At 36.5% G+C, this 20,067-nt stretch overlaps 1 protein-coding gene across 2 annotated transcripts in view; it reads left to right on the top strand.

Moving 5' to 3' along the window:
• LOC124169762 (esterase FE4-like) overlaps positions 1–19,879 on the top strand; it is a 35,495-nt gene extending 15,616 nt beyond the window's left edge. For both annotated transcript variants that reach the window (XM_046548475.1, XM_046548474.1), the window contains 9 exons: positions 8,458–8,595; positions 8,830–8,995; positions 10,473–10,658; positions 13,257–13,462; positions 13,564–13,729; positions 14,207–14,397; positions 15,425–15,572; positions 18,014–18,149; positions 19,448–19,879. In XM_046548475.1, the coding sequence (XP_046404431.1) occupies positions 8,458–8,595; positions 8,830–8,995; positions 10,473–10,658; positions 13,257–13,462; positions 13,564–13,729; positions 14,207–14,397; positions 15,425–15,572; positions 18,014–18,149; positions 19,448–19,652 (1,542 nt within the window). In that variant the 3' untranslated portion in view covers positions 19,653–19,879. The remainder of the gene's footprint in view (positions 1–8,457; positions 8,596–8,829; positions 8,996–10,472; positions 10,659–13,256; positions 13,463–13,563; positions 13,730–14,206; positions 14,398–15,424; positions 15,573–18,013; positions 18,150–19,447) is intronic.
• Positions 19,880–20,067: the final 188 nt, after the last annotated feature.

The following is a 20,067-nucleotide window of genomic DNA, read 5'->3' as shown; positions in this document are numbered from 1 at the left end:
GCTGCTAATGAACCATGGTGCTCCAATTATTTTCCTAATAATTTTATTTTCACAAGTCTGTATGCGCTTCAGATGGGTTGCTGCGGCGTGTAGCCAAACTGGAGAGGCGTACGTTAATAGCGGTTTGATCGAAGAGTTGTAGAGTAAAAGCTTAGTTTTTAAAGCCAGAGGAGAATTCGACTTCATCAGTGGAAATAAAGCGGCGTAGATTCCCTGCGATTTCTTAATTGATGGCAGGATGTGACAGGACCAGGTGAGGCGTTTATCTAGCGTAACTCCGAGGTATTTTACAGTAGAGCATTTCGGAATACGCTTATTTCCGTAGTAAACAGGTTTATGTTTATGATTGCTTATTGTTAGTTTAAAATAATGTTGCTATGCATTGTTGATAAAAGAGGGGAAGTTTGTTGGGAAGAAAGTTAAACAGAGAAGGCGTGTATTAAAGAGGGGAAATGCTAAATTGAGGTTTCAAGGAAGTTTATATCATTTTTGGGATATCGACGTCACACTGACACTTTTCATTGTCATTTTAATGGAATTTTTTCTCGTAAGTTTTTATTTCTCCATCGAACCAGAACTTTAAATTGAGGAGTTTTTATCTAATAAATTTACAAGTTAAAAAAAACTATTCTTTGAAAGACCTCATCAGTAGAGTAGATAAGCCAATTGTGAGTTTTCGACATTGAGTTTATGAAGAATCTACGTTCTTACCTCGCTCGAAGTTGGCCATTTGTCGCAATTGAAGGCCGTTTACGACACTTTCCGAACGCCGCACGCGCTGAATACGAATCGAATCAAGCCTTTCCCTTCTATTGAGGGGCGGAAGCTATGTGAACGTAACTTGATGTGCTGAAGGACAAGAGAATAATGGGGAACTTCCGATATAGGTCATGCGTAGGTCCTTTGGACTATAGCCACATTGAATCAAGTGAACTCTAGACAATTATCTGTCATTAGTATAACTGAGTACTGTAGTTGAATTTTATTTCTTTTACCTGGCCCAGATGTGGCCACAATCCGGCCCCCTCTTCCTCTGGACCAGGGCTCTATTTACAAGGTTATAGATACGGAAATGAAAGAATATAGTCATCAGTAAAAAAATAATATGATGGTAGATAAATTTACATAATAATGTGGCTAGGCCACGTTGCATTTTTTTGCCAGCATTGTAACTTTTTTCGTAAATTCATCAAATTCGGGCTACTATGAAAATACAACGTAAATACGTTGAAAAATTCTTTAATCGATTATATGAAATTTAGATAATTTTATTTACCGTTGTTTAGAATGGATACTTCGAGTTTAATCGACAATGCCAATGCGCAACCTCACCCATTTTGAGATTAATTATTTCAGACTATTATAATCGCACAATTTCGTCCAATCTTCATTATTTCATGTGCATGAAAATCCAGAGTATAAAATAAAATATCGAAAATGCTGGATGCCCAAGAAAAACCGTTTCCATGGCAACTGCAAAGTTCATCCAAAACAATGTTTGCGTTGCCATAGCTGAGTGACTAAGGAGTTGCGACCCTATGTTATAGCACAAAAAATGCTTAAAATTTTCTCCCTTACAACCTTCTGAAGTATTGCAGATTCATCCTGAAACTCCGTGTATTTATAAGTGTTGGAAGGGAAGGAGCTCACCACCCCCTGGAGGGGGAGAATATTTTCTAAGTCGCTTCCTTGAAGGAAGTTCCTTCTCTCTAAACTGTTTATATTCCAAGGCCACCGTCGTCACTGTTTCTCTTACGTGTTAGCCAAGCCATTCAAAATTAGTTTCTTTTGTAGTGTCGAAATCAAAGGATGTATTCAATACACCTTAATTAATCGTTGAACGCTTCAATTAAAAAAAACTGGAAATTATTCTCGTGATCCTCATGTCATTGTATTTTAATCCTTCGTCATGCTCTGCGAAAGAAAGAAGTTTGAAGCCATATTACAGTAGGGAGATGGGTAGCTGGAAAATTTCAGTGATAGGAAGTTAATCCTTGAGTAGTTACATAGTTAGTTGATTTCTTTAATATTTAATTGTATTTCTACTTGATGAACTGTGAAGAGAAACTTTTTTTTCATAAAAATTTAAAATGAGTTAAATAGAAAGAATCATTATATTTGGAGAAAGAAGCATGTAGTTTTACTTTATTATACGCTTTTCAAAGTCAGTGTTCCTTGGAATTTTATTCATGTTATTCATCAAGGTCGGGTTATTATGGGAAATAAAACTAAAAAAACGTTAAAAGATTTTTAAAGTGATTGTTTGAAATTTGGATAATTAAATTTGTATTTTTTTACCGTCGTTTAGAATGGTACTTCGAGTTTAAACTAGAAAATTGTTGGATAGAAGGACTTTGGTAAAAGGAGATTGTGCTGGTATCTGTGGTTGAATTGCATATATTATCTTGGAAAGCAGATAAAAATATTGTTACCTCACTCACTATTTACCTCACCGTTTGCGTTTGGAGACTGTGCAAATATCACATAAGATTACACTGCGGTACATTTTCTTGCGTATGTGGGTAGCCGCAATCTTGTATTACGAAAGGTTTCAGTTTCAACCTTCTCTTATCTTTATAACATTTGTAAAGACCTCGATAATTTGATTTTTATCACGTTTATAAATATCATCAGGTGAGGAATCTAGTTCTTGAAGCCCTGCAAAAAATATCTTTTATTCTTTTTGCGTTACTACTAAGCTTTCTCACCTCCCTGTTGAAGCAAAGAAAATTCGCTCTCTTTAGTGTTTTGAGGATTCTCGTATGGTTTGCCGGAAATGCTCAAAATAAAGGGAGGAATCTTTAAATATGCCCCCGCGAATTTTATAGCGTCCGTGGGATTTTGAGGAAAATGAGGGCTTTCTGTGCTGTTCAACGTTATCTATAATGAGAGTTAGGTTCGAAAATACGATAACTCTTTCGAGTATGACCACGCCGAAGACGCGGATAATATTAGCTCTCTCGGTTAGTGAAACTCGCTCCAACCAGCACGTTAACAAATAATTTAATAAAATGGCGCATATGTTTCCGTTAAAAGTGTAATGTGTGAAAAGGAAGCTTAAAATTAACGGTTGTCAAACAAATTATAGGAAATAATAGGAAAAATTGTATGCAATGCAATTAGTAAAACATTATTTTTTTATTACCAAACTGGAAATTTACTTTGGATTTTTCCTCTTTTGTTTTACTTGAAATCCCAGAATCGAATGTCTTTAATCTTGCAAATTATTTTGTGATCTTGCCTCTTTTTTGTGTTAAGTATTTTGTAATTTTAAGCGGAGAGTTTGGTTATAAAAGATTATGTTTTGTTCATTGCATTATATGCTAATTGTCCGATAATTTCTTGTAATTTCTTTAAAAACAGTTAATTTTAAGTATTCACACAAAAAAGAACCAAGATCACTTGAATATTACGAAAATATATATGCCAATGGAGTTTATGACTTATCGGTTACTGATAAGGACCGTGGGTTACTGTTTGAGACCTGCGATGATAAAATTGGAAGGTAAATTCGTCGACCTGTTGCGTCGTATATTGTGTCTACCGAAAGATTGTGAAAATCATCAGTCGCGAACATAATAGAATGTTTTTTTGCTTTGTGTGTTTGGGGCCTCCGTGGACGAATAAAAAAATCGCGAGTTAAAATCTGAAGGTTAATACAATGACGGATTCGTTGGGACAGAACATTCCGTGGTTACACATTAAGCCAATCTTACAGGTATCACCATTATCGTCAAAATGGGCTGGTTCCTTTCCGTGGCCCATCTATAGAGTACATCAGCATTCTACCCCGCGAGCCGCCTCAAAATGCGTGTGGCAGTGGGTGTTATAGGACACCAGCCTTCAACAAATAAAAAAGAAAACGCTCTTTAAAAAGTACCACAAGCATTTATCTAAGTAGAGGGAAAACTAATTCCTATATCCATCCGTTCGACAAAATATCTCTTTTAATTTATCGTTTCTGTCGCACCTATAAATATAGTGGGGTTCTAAAATTATGTTCTCTGTGTCGCTCTTAAAATTATATATTCTCAATTCCACTTGCAACCTTAAAATGGGCATCCATGAAATAATCTAGACAACTGGGAGGATGTCAGTTCTCAACAATATTAGCAGTCAGTTGATGCTTAGAAAGTCAGAAGTAACTTCTATTACTCCATTTGTATTTATTGAAAAATCATCAGTGCTACCGTGCTGCCTCCGAATCTGTAGCGGCTCCCAGCCTAATTCATTTAACATCTGTGTAACGCTTTATGTACACCCGTAGCAGTTTTTGACGAATCGCGCTTTCTCCTTTGTATTTTATCAAGTTCACAGATGCAGTCTTTCTGCACCGGATCCCATATTCTCGCAACATAGTAAAGGTTTTCCCCGACGAGTGCGAAAAAGCACCTACATTTTACTTTTTCGTCCGAAAATCAACCCGTAGCGAGTCATAGCTTTTTCGGTGATGATAATAAATATGTCTGTTGTTATAATCATATTTGAATTTGCTTTTTTTCTTAGTTCTTTCGATAATCAACTTCCCTGTGAGTATTTATGAAGTGACGTCATAACGCTTTACCTGAATTGATTTTATTGATAATTGAAAATATATTGGCGATAACATGAATCCATCCAGCCACTCAACACAAACCCGCACATCACAATATCATTCCAAGCACTTAAGTCCCTTACATTTTCAATCGCATCTTGCCATGAAATTTGGGAAAAGCATGCACTAAATGAACCATGATAATAAAAATCACTCCAAATAATCTAAATAATAATGTTTAAAATTTGATATCTGAAATGTAAAGTACAGGTTTTTTGTTGTTTTCTCTATATCTAATAAAATCCAACGATCCAAGCGTGATGGAGAGGAATTTGTCCACATTGAAATGAACACTAGGGTCCGTTTTGCCACTTTTTTTTAGGAGCGAATCGTAATACCCGGCAAAAGTTGCGTACCCGGGTGGGTATTACAGATATGATTTTTTTTCAAAATCGGTTAATAACTTCTGTTCGCCCTTTTTTTGTCTTGAAATTTCGAAATTTTTAACAAGAAACGTAAAAAATATAAATAATTTAAATTTGGTTTTAGAAAGCACTCATTTTTTTCAATGGTGTAAAACATTGGTCTTTCCTTGATATTTTATACCAAACACGACAGCTCTATTCCTTCTAATTATCGAGAAAATGACCTTTTATCGTATCCCCGAAAGCAGTTTTGTGGGTAGGCAACCCGCAACACACATTATCATTTTACGCTGTGCATGCGATAAATGACGCGAAATAGAGATGTTTTTCAGTCAAAAACGTGTAAATCATCTCTGAAGTTGTCAAGGGCAGTCACTTGCAATTTTCCACGATTATAAAGTGTATTCCGACCTAAATTTCAATGTTACTGCATAAGAAAAATGACGTAACCAACTTGAAGATGATGAAGTAACATCGAAACTCAGGTCGGAACAAATTTTATTATCCTGGAAAATTGCTGGTGTTTATTTCAACATCGCAAGATCTAGATGAAGTTTCGTGAGTTACCGATCCCTAGAAAAGTAAGGCACGTTTTCATTGTGACTGATTTGGTCATTGAAAAGCCAGAGGAAGAAAATAGGAAGGAGATATATAGAATGAAAACAATTCGTGACGCCTCTAAGTGTACGCCTGAAAAAGGATTTCGATACTTCGCAGACGGCAGCTCATCGGGTAGACAAAACATTCAATAGGTGGAAAAGGATAGATACACATTTTTATTCGATCAAAGCCGTTTGCTGCATACATGGCATTCATTTAAACACAAAACACATAGCCTGCCTAGGATGCGTGAAAATTATTCCTGAAATTGCTTATATATTATTCTCACCCGCTTACATCCAAGCCCCTTCGCCTTACAACGCAACCCACCTTACGTTTCGCGATTTGTCGAAAATCTCCGATAAAAATATTAAAAGATTGAGCCTATAATTTATCCTCATTGAATCTTCTTTTACTCAACCCATTAATCCCCAGCGTTGCGTTAACGCAACATTATTGAATCCTATTTCTCAGAACAATTTTCTACTTCAGAATAATTTTTTCTTCAATTTACTGACTTTTTAAAGTATCTCTAACTCTAATTTGGTCATTTTCACCAACATTTTCATTAATTTAATTGTATTTTTATGACCGATGGTGTTTGGCATAAAAAATCGATGCTTACAAGCGAGACACCCTAGGAAAAATGACATACTCCAGCATGTCCGTTAAAAGGCAGAATGGGGCATTTCCTCCAAATGGAATACTGATTACTCCCGGCGAAGATGTCGAGTGTGCAAATCAAGATAAAAAATATAATATGTAACCAAAGTTTTATTGAATAACTTTTTTGTTTTTACTTACCGGAGTTTTCCCAGTGTTGCGTATATGCAGCATTATGAAAATCATAGCATATGATGAAAATATTTTTATTCCAAAAATCCATATTTATTAGACCAAAATAAATAGGAAAATGAGGAACAACCGAAGTTAAAAGCCCCGAATACAGTCTGGGGAATAATGGGTTTAAGGGTCTGCATGGTGAGTGCGGGAGTAATGGGTTAATAAATTTGATTCCATATTTCGTGTATTATCACCGGCAGGTTTTCTCTTCACTACTAAGCCCGTTTCCTCACGTTAAAGGCAGCCAGTATTGGTTAAAATTAATTTTAATACATAACCTCTTTAGCCACGTTAAATGTACGATTCTCCACATTAATTATCATTACCTGACTCCAAATGAAAAAAAAACAAAAAACAAGGTGTAATGCATACAGCGTTTTAAGTGACTCTAAATTCAGCATCAAAATCCACCTTTAACAAGTCACCCACACTCCGAAAACAAAAATAGATTCAGGCATGACAAAAAAAAACACAACATTAAATCATTAACATCAACATCCTTTCTGAGTGTCACCGTTGCATACATTTCTCCGCCGAGTTCCCGAATTTGCAAGCCGACATGCATGCCGATGCATTTAGTTAAATTATATATATATTCGGAAAGTTTCCTTCATTTGATAAGGCATTAATAATCCTTATTTAAGCCAAGCGCTACCTGCTAGCAGGATACTCTTCTACCTGCTAGCAGCCAGCATCGCAGCGGAGCACAATATCCTCGCCCCAAGGTCACCTCACGCGGCGACAGCGGGAACCAGAATGACGTCACTCTGGGTTTTCCCAGCATTCATACTTATTGTTAGCCGTCACGTTTTCGCGCGCTTGAAAATTTTCACTTTTCATTTAGTCGCGAAAAATAGATATCGTCGTTTAAAAGTCTAAAAGCGTGAAATACGTACTCCAGGAGTAATTATCTTTCGATTTAGGCAATTAAAAAATATTAGGAAACCACCCTATTCGAGCAGAAAGACCAGTGACGAATTTAGCGACGTAGTATTTCGGAAAAAATGTTCAATTTTCTTAATTTCGCAATTTTAGACGTTAATTTTATTTTTTTGTTTAGAATAATCTTGAAAATTTAGTCTGGCATTTGGGTAAGCTCTGAACAATGCTTTTTCTGCCGGAGATTGCGATGTATCCAAGGCAACCTGTAACAGGACGAACCCGCCAATCGGAGCGCTTGGCTCAAAGTTTCTGAAGTTTAAAAATGGTGCTTTTTCGACCGAAACATCATTACTAATTTTGGTTTCTACTCGCATCAGCCATTCAGGGTTAAAATTTTGTGACAGGATTTTTCTTCACCCTCCATACTCCGTTGAATATTAAGAATTATATTCTGTTTTTCAGTGAAACACGTCTTAATAGGTTGATCGTCTAGATTTATAGAGCTTGAAACGGTGAGACGTCTTCAATACTTAATAAGATAGGTAGGCTTACAAACGATGGGATTTTTTCAGTGCATACTTGAATGTACGGGTGGTTGCCTATATTCATAGGATGTAATCATCCCCAATGTGACCAATCAACGACATTGATCACCAAGTTCCAGGTCAAAGTTTGCAAATCGGTACAAGTCGTCGGGGACAAGTTTACAAAGTTCTAATTGTGGAAAAATCCCACTGCATAAGCTATTGCAAATCCCCATAAGTAAGGAAGTTTCGATTGGCAAAAATCACTCTCTTTAATTTAGGAAATAATGAAGATTCATCCCTCAGATCCCTTTAATGCTTTAGTAAAGTTTTTCGTCACAGTGTAGTGCTTAAGTACTCATTCAGATTTAAGGTGTCAAATTGTAAACAGAACTATTTGAAGTGATGTTATTAATACTGATAATTTATTCCATGTTTTTCCCAAAATTCATGGCAAGATGTAATTGAAAATTTCATGGAGTAAAGTGATTGGATATCATAGCGTGCCAGTTTGTGTTCTGGTGAAGTTCTGTTGATTTTTCTACCAGAAAATTGATGCTTGAAATTCATGTGTTTGAGGCAGTTATGTATTTTTTATAGTTGAGAAGATTTTTAAAAAAACTTTAGAAATATTTTTTTCTTTTCCTAGGCTCCCCAGCCTGCGGAATCATGGAGTGGTGTGAGAGATGCAACAGTGGAAGGAAGTGCTTGTTCCAGCAAACATATGGTTTTCCGTAACTTCATTGGAACAGAAGATTGTCTATTTCTGAATGTATACACTCCTAAGGTATGCTTGTGACTTTGAAACTTTATAACATTGACCTTTATTATTTTTAGTTGGCTTTATCTAATTACCAAGTATTTTGATCTTCAAAAAGCTCATTGAAGAGTTTTTTTATGAAATTAAACATTTACCGCTACTAAAGAGTGGTGTTTTCTCTTTTGGCAATGCTCAACTTATAAATTATTACTTATAAGTTATAATTATAATTTTTAAGTTAAATTATGTCTTTTTGTTTAGCTTTTTGCTGAAAAGGAACAGTTTACGGATGCTAAGGCAGTGATGGTTTGGATTCATGGTGGTGGCTTTGCAATGGGATCATCCGAATTAGCTATGTATGGGCCGAATTTCCTTTTGGACGGGGATGTCGTGCTTGTCACCATCAACTACAGATTGGGTCCCCTAGGTATGAATGATTATTTCCTTAGAATAGTGAACATCCAAAAGAATGATTAAAAAATGTAGGTGTGTACCTACTTGTGCTAAAAAATGAGTGCATCTGCAATTTTAAAATTTTCCCTTATTCCCAGTACATCTCCAGGCTACTGAGAAGATATTCCGCCTGTCTTACCTTGGCCATTCCTAAAAGATATAAATCATCTTGTTCAGTTGATAAATATTTACTTGTACTGTGGAACTTGGATAATTCTAACATCAAGGAACCAGTTAAAAACTTTGAATCATCCAAAATTTGAATTAAAGAAGTCCTAAATAAATAGTTCCAAAGCAATAAAATTCATTTGAAAAAGGCTATTCGGGGTTCCAGCCGGGTGGTCTCCCTCCATTCTGCCGACGTTTCGGAACACGAGTCGGGTTCCATCCTCAGGGCTAATGGTGAGCGGATGAAGTTAGATCAGCTTATATAGCCTTCAATTGGTTGTAAGGTCTAACGTGATTGTCCGGGAGGCAGCCAATCTTATTTTCCTTAGTGCCGGTTTCCGTACATTACTTAGTGAATTAATTACTCATTAGACCTTACAACCAATTGAAGACTATATAAGGTGGCAAACTTCATCCACTCACCGTTAGCCCTGATGATGGAACACAACTCGTGTTCCGAAATGTCGGCAGAATGGAGGGAACTGGAAGCTCGAACAGCCTTTTTCGAATATATTCGCCGGGAAAGCATCAGATTTTAATAAAATTCATATTTAAAATCAAAACTTTTTATTAAATTGGCACCCTTGATATATAAATATGTACTTTGATTAACGCCTATTAACAAGTAACCTTAGAACAGGAATAGGAGTATTTGTACGAATATAGAACAGGAATATTTATTTCAACACGCTACGAAGTAAAATATAGTAAAATTTTTATTCTAACCTTAAAATGTCCTCAGCAACATCTGAACTTCTTTGCACTACCAGCTTAACTCATAATAGTATACGTTTAGATATGGTGTCTTAGCATAATGCACTGCATTAGAATCATAACCAAAGAGAATTTTGTCTAACGCAAGCCTTTTGAAAAAAGCGTTAGTAAAGCATATTTTCCGACGGATTCACAATTATTTTGAGTCGCAGATTATAATTTATACCTTAATTTGACTCCCAAGAATTCGAATTATCCACGATTTTTTTTAGCAATTTTTGAATACATAATGCTAGGGACCGAGAGAAATATTTTATAATAAGAATATTATTAAAGAATATTTCGAATTAAAGAAGTTCGAATTACCCAGGTTCCACTATATTTAACTTCCTGTAGGAAATTAGGAAAATGAATATGATTTTTTTTTCTCTTTCGAATTTGTAATAATTTTTATAAACCGACCTTGAAAAAAAGCCAGTGAAAATTAAAACTAAGCCCTTGTCTCTTTATTGTGTCTTCTCTTATGCATGCTCTCCTGGAATGATTCACTGAAACCCTCTTATTCTTAGGATTCCTCAGCACTGGAGACGGTGTTTGCCCTGGAAACTGGGGTCTGAAGGATCAAGCATTTGCGCTGAAGTGGGTGCAACAGAACATTCATGCGTTTGGTGGTGATCCTAGTCGTGTGACCATTTTTGGAGAGAGTGCTGGAGGGGCTAGTGTGCATTATCATGTGCTTTCCCCAATGTCCAAAGGTTGGTATGAGCTTATGAGTTGTCATTAGAGTACATATACGTGTTGAATAATGTCTGAGAAGGTTCTAATACATGGGCCGAGTTTCAAGTTTCATGTTGGGGGGCCAGCAATCCTGGCAGGGTTTTAGGGGCTATGGAATAAGTTCCTAAAATATATCATATTAAGCAGAGTTCATGTTGAGTGAGAGGTGAATTTCAGGCAGTATAATTTACACTCTGTGTGCCATAGGCTGACTTTTCTTGGGGCTGTTTCACCTCAATGGGCATTGTTGGACTCAACGTACGGGTAATTGAGAAATAAATATGACCACCAACACCAATGTAATATTACGGGAGTTTACTGAGACTCCAAATACAGTTACACCGCAGCAATGCAATATGTATAATAAAAATCAAGATGGCGACACACACTCGCAGCAGGTACAGTCAACTACCTCCATCCAGTCTCTATTGGGAACTATTAAAGGCGCACTCTGCTAGGTGGTGCACATCTACCTCTGATTCACTCTATTGGCAAACCCGTCAACCCTTGCCAAGTGACTGCTGGTGCTCGCATAGGGGTGCCAAAGGCATCAATACAGTTGATATGGTACAGTCTAGAATCCAATTGATTGTCATCTTTTGCAGAGTCAACTATGTCATGAATGTATTGAGATAAATCTTGTTCTTTGCTTTTCCCATGCTCATAAAGAGATGACATGAGAGTTTTCACAAGTTCCCTAGTTGAGGTAAAACAGGGAAATTGCTTAAACAAATAGAGAGCAATCATGAGACCCAGTCATGTTTTAGGGAAATCCACATTAAGCGAGTCTGTATCAAGTATACATATATCTATGACAGCAGCAATCAAAATCACAATTCATTTAGTATTCAGCTAATGCAAAATATATGTGTCAGTATTCCTAGAGAGGGGAAAGTGTTATTTTATAGGCACAAGAACGACACACATTTAATGGTCACTTACCCCTAGAGACAAAAGTGATCCTAGTCAGTAAGATACAGCAATAGCATATCATAAATAAAATAATTGCGTATGATACAGCACCTGGCACAATGGGTGCTTTCCATTCACGTGACTCACGCATCTACTTGTGTCGACTCACGGAAACTATTTATAATTCTAAATTCCTGCACGTAATCGTTGCTTGACTTGTGTCACAACAGTCGGCGACACGCACAGTGTGGAGCACGAAAACCGATACACAAGTCGACTTGTGTCGATGAATGGAAAGCACCCAACGTGATCAACACATGAATATACTCAAATGACAGAAAGATGATGACCATTTATTGCACTGTCTTAAGTATACACCCATGCCTCGCATAGTACTATTTTGATTAGCGCAATTTTGATAAAGCACAAATTCATTCCTCAGGGAAACATTGCAACGTAAGAGCGTAGGTTTCCGCGGCGATGGTCTGATCTCTGCATTTCTCCAGGGTTTTCTTCCGCGTGAGGTTGTTGGTTGATTGACAACAGTTTCGCTGGCTGCCCTGCCAGCGTCTTCAGGTCGAAGGTGTCGGCTGTTGGTTTCTGCCTCGCTTATATACTGTAGGCTGGATGGGAGCTGCACTGTGATTGGCTGTCTGACTGTCCCAGTATACAGTATATAAGCGAGGCAGAAACCAACAGCCGACACCTTCGACCTGAAGACGCTGGCAGGACAGCCAGCGAAACTGTTGTCAATCAACCAACAACCTGACGCGGAAGAAAACCCTGGAGAAATGCAGAGATCATTGCAACGTAGTGTAGCCTAATCAAAAAACTTTAACACTCTAATGATAAAACGTGCGCTAAGTACACACGAAATTGCTATCATTTTCGCATATTATTAGTATTGCTTGCCTCAAATCTTCTTTTTTGTTTATATATTAATTGAAATCCATTGCTGTGCATTGGCCAAAAGCATTACTGGTGATTGGGTCCGGATAGCCGGCCTACTGAAGTAATTTATCTCATCTCCTTAACAGAATGACAATAGTTTATTTAGATCATTAGTTAAGCATGGAGCAAGTGGAAATGAGTTTTCTGTAAGCAATATGGTGTGAGACGTAATAATTGTTTTTAGACTGGTTTGAAAAATCGTCAACTGCAGGCAATGCATTACGAACCCTTGAGATAGCAGATGTTAGCCCACCCGCATGACAGGAGGGAATTTCAAAAGCACGTACGAATTTTTTTTAATGTGAATAAAAGTCTTTAAATGTATGCCTAATACCTTTAAAGATATTTTAAACAATAAAAATTTGTATAAATAAGGTTTTCTAAGGCTATTTATGGGAATATATATGGTTTGGAGGAAATTTGATACCCAACACCTGTGCTACCAGGAACGCATCCCTATCTTCCAAATGTTAAAACGCTCTCGTATAACGCAAATTCGTAAAGCGCAAAGACCCTAAGGAACGCATCCCTTGCACTACATGAGGCATGGGTGTATAATTTAAGGGGAGAAGAGTAATTAATGTTCTATGTATACATATGTGTTTTATCAGTTTTGATCTTTTGTTTTATCTGTGTATTTTCAAGGTTCAATTACCAAAAAAGCATTTCTAATGGAAAGTGTCACTTTTCAATGTTTCTTTGTTTACCTGAAGGTCTCTTCCATCGAGCCATTGCTCAGAGCGGTGCTGCTTTAAATCCTTGGGCATATAGAGCAAAAGAAAATGCCAGAAGCTTGGCTTTCACGTTGGGGAAAAGTCTAGGTTTCACAGGGTCAACATCAGAGGAGCTAGTTAAGTTCCTGCAGGGTATTGACGTCAAAGAGCTAGTCTTGGCTTCGGAAAAAGTTTGTCCTCAAATGGTATGTATCCAGTTAATGCTTCCAACGATGGATTATAGAATCTTTAATTAACTTATCTGTCCATAAGTGCGATTAGTAACACATTTATCATTTTATTTCAGGAAAAACTGGCAGGAATTACGTTTGCATTTGTTCCAACAACTGAAGATGATGGGCCGAATGCATTTCTGCCTGGCGTACCCGCTGAATTGAATGCCTCAGGAAAATTCAACAAAGACATCACATTCATCACTGGAGTTACCACAGATGAAGGTTTTGTTGTAGAATGTGAGTGCTTTGCGAAGAAACATCGTATCTTTCAGCTTATAATTGTACTCCTTCATTGCTATATCATTGGAGGAACAACTTTTTGAGTTTTGGCATAACAGTATGGTGACCCCCATGGATCGAGCTGCCTGCATTTTGGGTGCTTGGGATAAATTAAGCGTTTATTCAAAATTTGATTTTTATGTATTGGCTTTAATTTACACACCAAGAATTGCTTTGCATGTAGTCCTAATTCATGAGCAAGCTATTTTTAATACCATGTGGTAAATTGATGAGAATCCTTTTGCTAGGTATGTAAAAACAATTTTACGGTGCTGGTAAGGCAAAATCTCAAGGTTTCCTTTCACAAATTCACTCCAATTTACCCTGTATTTGACTACGGACAGATATATTCATATTTCTGCATCTACTATTATTGATTATAATTTTAACTATATATATGCCGAGTAGATAACTAATGAAATCCTTTTTTTCCAGTCGGAGAAAGTTCTATATACAAGAATCCACCCATTCTGAACAGTATTGATCAGAATATTGAAGTTTTTGTGCCAAAAATTCTTGGATTGCCATTTGGGTCGGAGAAGTCCAAAGCAGCTGCTCAAAAAATCAGGAATTTCTTTTTTGGTGATAAACCCTTGACAATGGAAAACATCTCCCACTACTATGATGTAAGCTGCCTTTGTGTAGTGTCACGTATTTGTTTCGTATTATGTATATACGGAAGTCTTCTTTTGCTGGGTGGGGAGCAGACTGAGTGCCCTCATTCAAGGATATACATATGCTGTTTATCAGTGTTGTCATGGCAAAATTAGCAGTGCTGGAACACTCTTTCCTTAGGTTTTTTTTTGGTGAAATATTACTGTGTTTTTTTAATCACAAGTTACGTCTGCATAGTTAAAAATAAATTACTATTTTGGTGACAAATGTATATGTGTATTAGAAATTTTGAGAACAACAAAATTGTTAGTGTAATTTGACTATTATGTCTTTTCTTAACAAGTGCCGGACAGCACCATGACACTTCTTCTATTAAATAATTTAAAATTGATACCAGCCAAAATTCAGTGTAAATTAAGTACTCTGATAATATATATTGTTAAGTGCTGTTTGAGCTCCCAACACAACATTGGAATTCCTAGATGGGAGCAGTAACTTCATGTATCTACCGATGGGCTTAACACATTCAATGCGGGCCCGATTTTCATGAGTCGTCAGAATCAGCTGATAAAATAAGAAAAAAATAGAAAGAGGTTTTCGTGCCGTAACTTGCGTTCAAATGCTGCTATTTACGAATGGCGCACACGGGTCGAAAGAGGGAAGCTTGCTGAAGGCAATGCATGCAATCGGAAGACTCGGAAGTGGATATTAGTCTCGTACAGAGGCGGAGAAAGGGCTCCCGGCGTGACTGGCAGCCCTTTCTCTGTTGGCCCTACCGTCCGTATCTCGGCTTGGACGGCTTGCCAATTGACATGCTCCGTGCTGAATGTGTTAAGGTGATTTTGATAGTCAAAACTAAAGTTATTGATAAATTGCCCGTGGAATCAAAACGTTAGAATTTCATGTTAATTTTAGCTTGTACTCCCAATTCACACTCAAAATATCCAATTTAATTTGAGGATTCCAAGTTTCATGTCTTAGTCAAGCCGTATTCTTCTTATTCCTGTCCTTATAATTCATGTTACCATTGTATTTCAGAGCCAGACTGACCTTTTGTTTTTGTTGGGCATTGACCTTGTTTTGCAAGCTGTTTCATTGTATTCATCTAAGCCTACCTATTTCTACCAATTTTCATTCGAAGGCCTTCTTGGAATTGGGAAAAAAGTCATTGGAATTGATAATCCAGGTAAGAAATTTTGTCAATGTGTTTAAAAATTGATAGAGCATGTTGCGATTTAAATGATAGCTGCCTGATTTCAATTTCACCTCTGTACATAGTTACTCATTCACTTGTTGAAAGCAAAAAGCAGTTTTACAAGAAGCTTTGAATGGCCTAGAAAATTCAGCCATAATTCTGGTATATGTCTCAAATCATATTTTGCAAAAACCTTGATCATGTTTGAGGAATGTTGATTTTAATTCTCAATCCTGGAAGTGGCATCACGTGGGTACTTTTTTAATGGATGTACATTGGCTGGGTATTTATTTTTTAATTAAAAAAATTATTATTGAAATAAAATTAATTTTTTAAATTTGGTATTCAAATGCCTCAATTTTAATGGGACAATCAAGTGGATTAAGTCTTCTGAAATTTTTTCTTTGACATACCGGCTATACATATTGATTTCTTATCCTTATAAATTGTTGTGAATCTGGCAGACAATAAATAAAACATAATTGACTTCATGTAATTGTATGTATAACGTCTGCATCCAACTCATTTGCAGTTTCAATTTACTGTTCCCTATGATATGTTTTCAAAAGATTAAGATGAATTGTTTGAACTATGCATGTCATTTTCATTGTAAATTTCTTAAATCATATATCTTTGGCTAGCCTGCCACGAAAGAATTTGGACACATTTGAGTATCTCAGCTCTCAAGGACTTGAGCAGTCAGTTGATGTTTAGAGTGCCAGGAGCCACTCCTAACTCAATTTGTGGTGATGGAAAAAAATTACCACATTCTGTGTACATATTATGTCGATCATCCACAATAATGTCTAAAGGCCTGGTTACGCAATACATTAAAAGGTACAAGTTAGTGTTTGATTGCATGATTGATTTTTGTGGAAAGGAACAGAACATGTACAAATGCCTGAACTAAATTAGAACAGGTTTATATTTTCTGTTCATGCATTCGCACAAGTTGAGTGGTCACTCCATGCATTCTCATGTTCATTCACGTGTTCATACATTTAGGCATTAACTCGTGCATTTTATTGTATCGTGTAACCAGGCCTTAATGTGTGGAACATCGACACTTTCCCTAAATATTTTTCTTATAGGCAATCTGCAATGCAAAGTGTTTTGTTGGTTGCTTGTCAGTCAGGATATGAATGCGTGAATGAATTTGAGATTATCAACGTATCTGTGGAGAAACCTTTCTCAAAAAACCACTCACACCCAATTGCAGCCCTTCATGATGACTGATTCACATCGCATCTGAATGTCATGGGCATGTTGAAATTTTTTTCCCCATCCCAAGGATATCCCTCCTGTTGATCAAATGTCTATTAAAGGCTTATACATATTAGATTTTCCCTCTATTGTGCAGCCAAAGCCTGAGTTAACCTACTCCTGGAAATCTTACTAACAGCTTACGTGCTATCCCATTATTTAAAGAGAGCTTAAATACCTATTTTACTAGGAACAACGTAAGAGTTAAGTATGAAACTAAAATCTCACCTTAGTTTCTTTGTGGTTTTGCTTCATTAGTTCATCTTTTCCTGTTTATTAGACAGCATTTTAAATGTCTGGTGGAGCAAAGGTGAGAAATCACATAAAACATTAACTGCAAACCATGAAGCTCTCTATTAGTCGAGGAAAGATACGCGAAAAAAGGCCATAATAAAGAAATTTTTGCGTCCTGGACGGATCGGAATGCGGTTTTTTGCATTCGCTTGCAAAAATTATTTGTAAAAAAGTTGCCATATTTTCATTTGGGAGAAACCTTTAGTTGCATTGCTGCAGGCCAAAATGCACTCGGAAAATGCAATTTCTGAGACGCCCTTTGGAAAATGTGATAACTTTGTAGAAAAGAGTCAGAACTGGCCCGGAACGGGTACTCGGGGGTTTTTGAGGTCGCTGATCACGATTATGATGTTCAAATTGACACCCGGACCACCTTGGGCTCAGGAACACCGTCGAACGTCATCTCCGTGGAACTGTCCCAGAGTTCATGCGGGAAAGGAAAAACAAGCGGTATCCAGGGGTTTTTTGGGTCGCTGAATTCAAATATGACATCGGCGAACCTCCGCCGGACACCTGGTGCACCAGAACCTGGACCTGGACGCCATCCCCAAGAACTTTCTTGACAATATCGACAAAAACAACCCGAAAATTATCGGAGGCGTGTTTTTTGAGGCGCTAAATCACAATTCCACGTCGAAAACGACCCTCCGAACACCTGGTGCAACTAAAGGTTTCTCCCAAATGAAAATATGGTAACTTTTTTACAAATAATTTTTGCAAGCGAATGCAAAAAACCGCATTCCGATCCGTCCAGAACGCAAAAATTTCTTTATTTTTGCGTATCTTTCCTCGACTACTATGTAGCCGAGTAGTTAGAACTTTTGTACCATAAAATCAATTACTAGCTGGTAAAAGTTCAATTTATTTATTACTAGGAGTCTGCCATGGTGATGAGTTGGGTTACTTATTCAGTATGGATATGTTGCCTGTCCAAGAAATGGATCCCGAATCCCCGGAAAGGAAGATGATCAATCACTTTGTGACATGGTGGACGAATATTGCCAAATCAGGGTAAGTGTGCTGGTAAATGTTTTTAATAATTTTATATCGATAATCCTTTTCCTCGCAGCAGAGGATTTCACCCACTCAACAGTCTCTTTAGTATAGTATTTTATTGCATTATAAATTAGCAGAAATTTACCTGGTGTGATATTATGCATGCTAATTTCATAAATGGAAGCAGCCTACTTATTTGCAAAAGTTTTGTGTTGAATTCTGCATGAATTTTGATGCCCTCGAGCTGAACTTATTGTGAATTTATGTTTTTCAAAATATTTCAGGGATTCCACACAACTCTTATTTATTTCAAAGAGTCAGAACCATTTTATTATTGGTTATACTTTTTGTCTTATTCAGAATCCCCTTACATAATTATTGCATTTTGTTTCTTAAGGAAAAAAATGCTAATCAAGATTTCAGTGTGTTGAAATAATTGGCATGCTTTATTGTAATGCATGAAATAATTGGCCACTTTCGTATTGAATTTAAAAATTTTTGCTTTAAAATTCCATTATTTCTGTTACGCATATTGGATAACTCCATTTTACTGACAACTTTCACTTTCTTAAGTTTAAAAAATGGACATTATTAGTCCTAATATTATAATGGTATATAACAAAGCTTTTAATGAAGCAAATGTTCCCCAAATGAATGGTGTTTACAATTTGAAAATTTTCTTTTTGAACAGGTGCCTGAGTATTTTAACAGGAACAGGTGAAAGTATTTTAGGCTAATATATTTATTAATGAGCTAGCTTCTGAAGCAATATATTTATGTAAATGGGATTCTTGTTTACTCATGGGCACATAAATGGTTTTCTCCACCCTTTATGAAAATTCAAACTGTTGAATATTTAAATATAGCTTTCCCTGGCATTTTTTATGTCCTTCAAATATTTTCAATAAGTGAATGTCATGATAAATATTATTTTGTAAATTCAGAATGTGCAGCCTCTAAACTAATCCTGCTAGTGCCCTGTGTTGTCCTGTGTATAGCGGTAAACTTTTACCATGGAATTTCCACGTGTCACTACTAACATATTGGGTTCCAACTTTGCTGTGTGAAAGAAAATGAAGTTTTAAGAGATGAGGGTTTTTGATAAAGTGTCCAATGGGCACTAGTTTTCAAGATGAATAGAAAGTATGTATGTACTATTCCTTAAAATTTCATTTTATATCACACTGCAAAGTTTTAATGGTGACAATTCAGTAGCTTACCCTGTTAGTTCAATTTGTGTGGAGGATCACAGTTACAATAGCAATTCTCTCAAATCCCACATCATGATGGCTGAATTTTTTTTTTCTTTCCAGCAACCCTAATTCTGAAACTGGCGTCAATTGGGAGTCCATGCCAAAAAATTTGCAGCAAGTTAAATTCCTAGACATCAATGAAGTGGTCCAAATGAAATGTGGACGAGGACCTCATGGCGACAGATTGAAATTTTGGGACTCCTTGCTGAAGGAGTTTGGGGGTGAAAATAATATCTTTGATTTGAAGTTAAAAGAAAAGTTGTAAACCAGATCCCATTTTATGACCAAATTATCTCTGTAGATGGGTCATATTTGATGATGCATTATATATGAAAAGACATTTTGATGTTAAGCTGAGATGAACATTTTTACCGAATTTTTTATATGAAATATTGTTAACTTTTTGTAGATGAATATTACTGTGGGAAAGTTATTACCACCAGCATGTTATGAAGTAAATTGTTACAGCTTCTATTTTTATATGGCTATAAATTTGAGTATTATTTTCAAACTCTCCTGTTATCCTGTTGTCAGATTCAAAGTACAAGGCTATCCTAGATTCAAATGCATATCTGCTCTATTTGAGCAAATGACTAGAACTAGTGAAATAGGAACGTTTTAAGGGTGCTTTGAATCCATGTAAATGTGGAAAGCTTCACTTTTAATCCTTTTATGGTAAT

Source organism: Ischnura elegans, chromosome 12, assembly GCF_921293095.1.
Source record: "Ischnura elegans chromosome 12, ioIscEleg1.1, whole genome shotgun sequence".
NCBI classification, from domain to species: Eukaryota; Metazoa; Arthropoda; class Insecta; order Odonata; family Coenagrionidae; genus Ischnura; species Ischnura elegans.
This window is presented reverse-complemented; position numbering and strand designations above follow the sequence as displayed.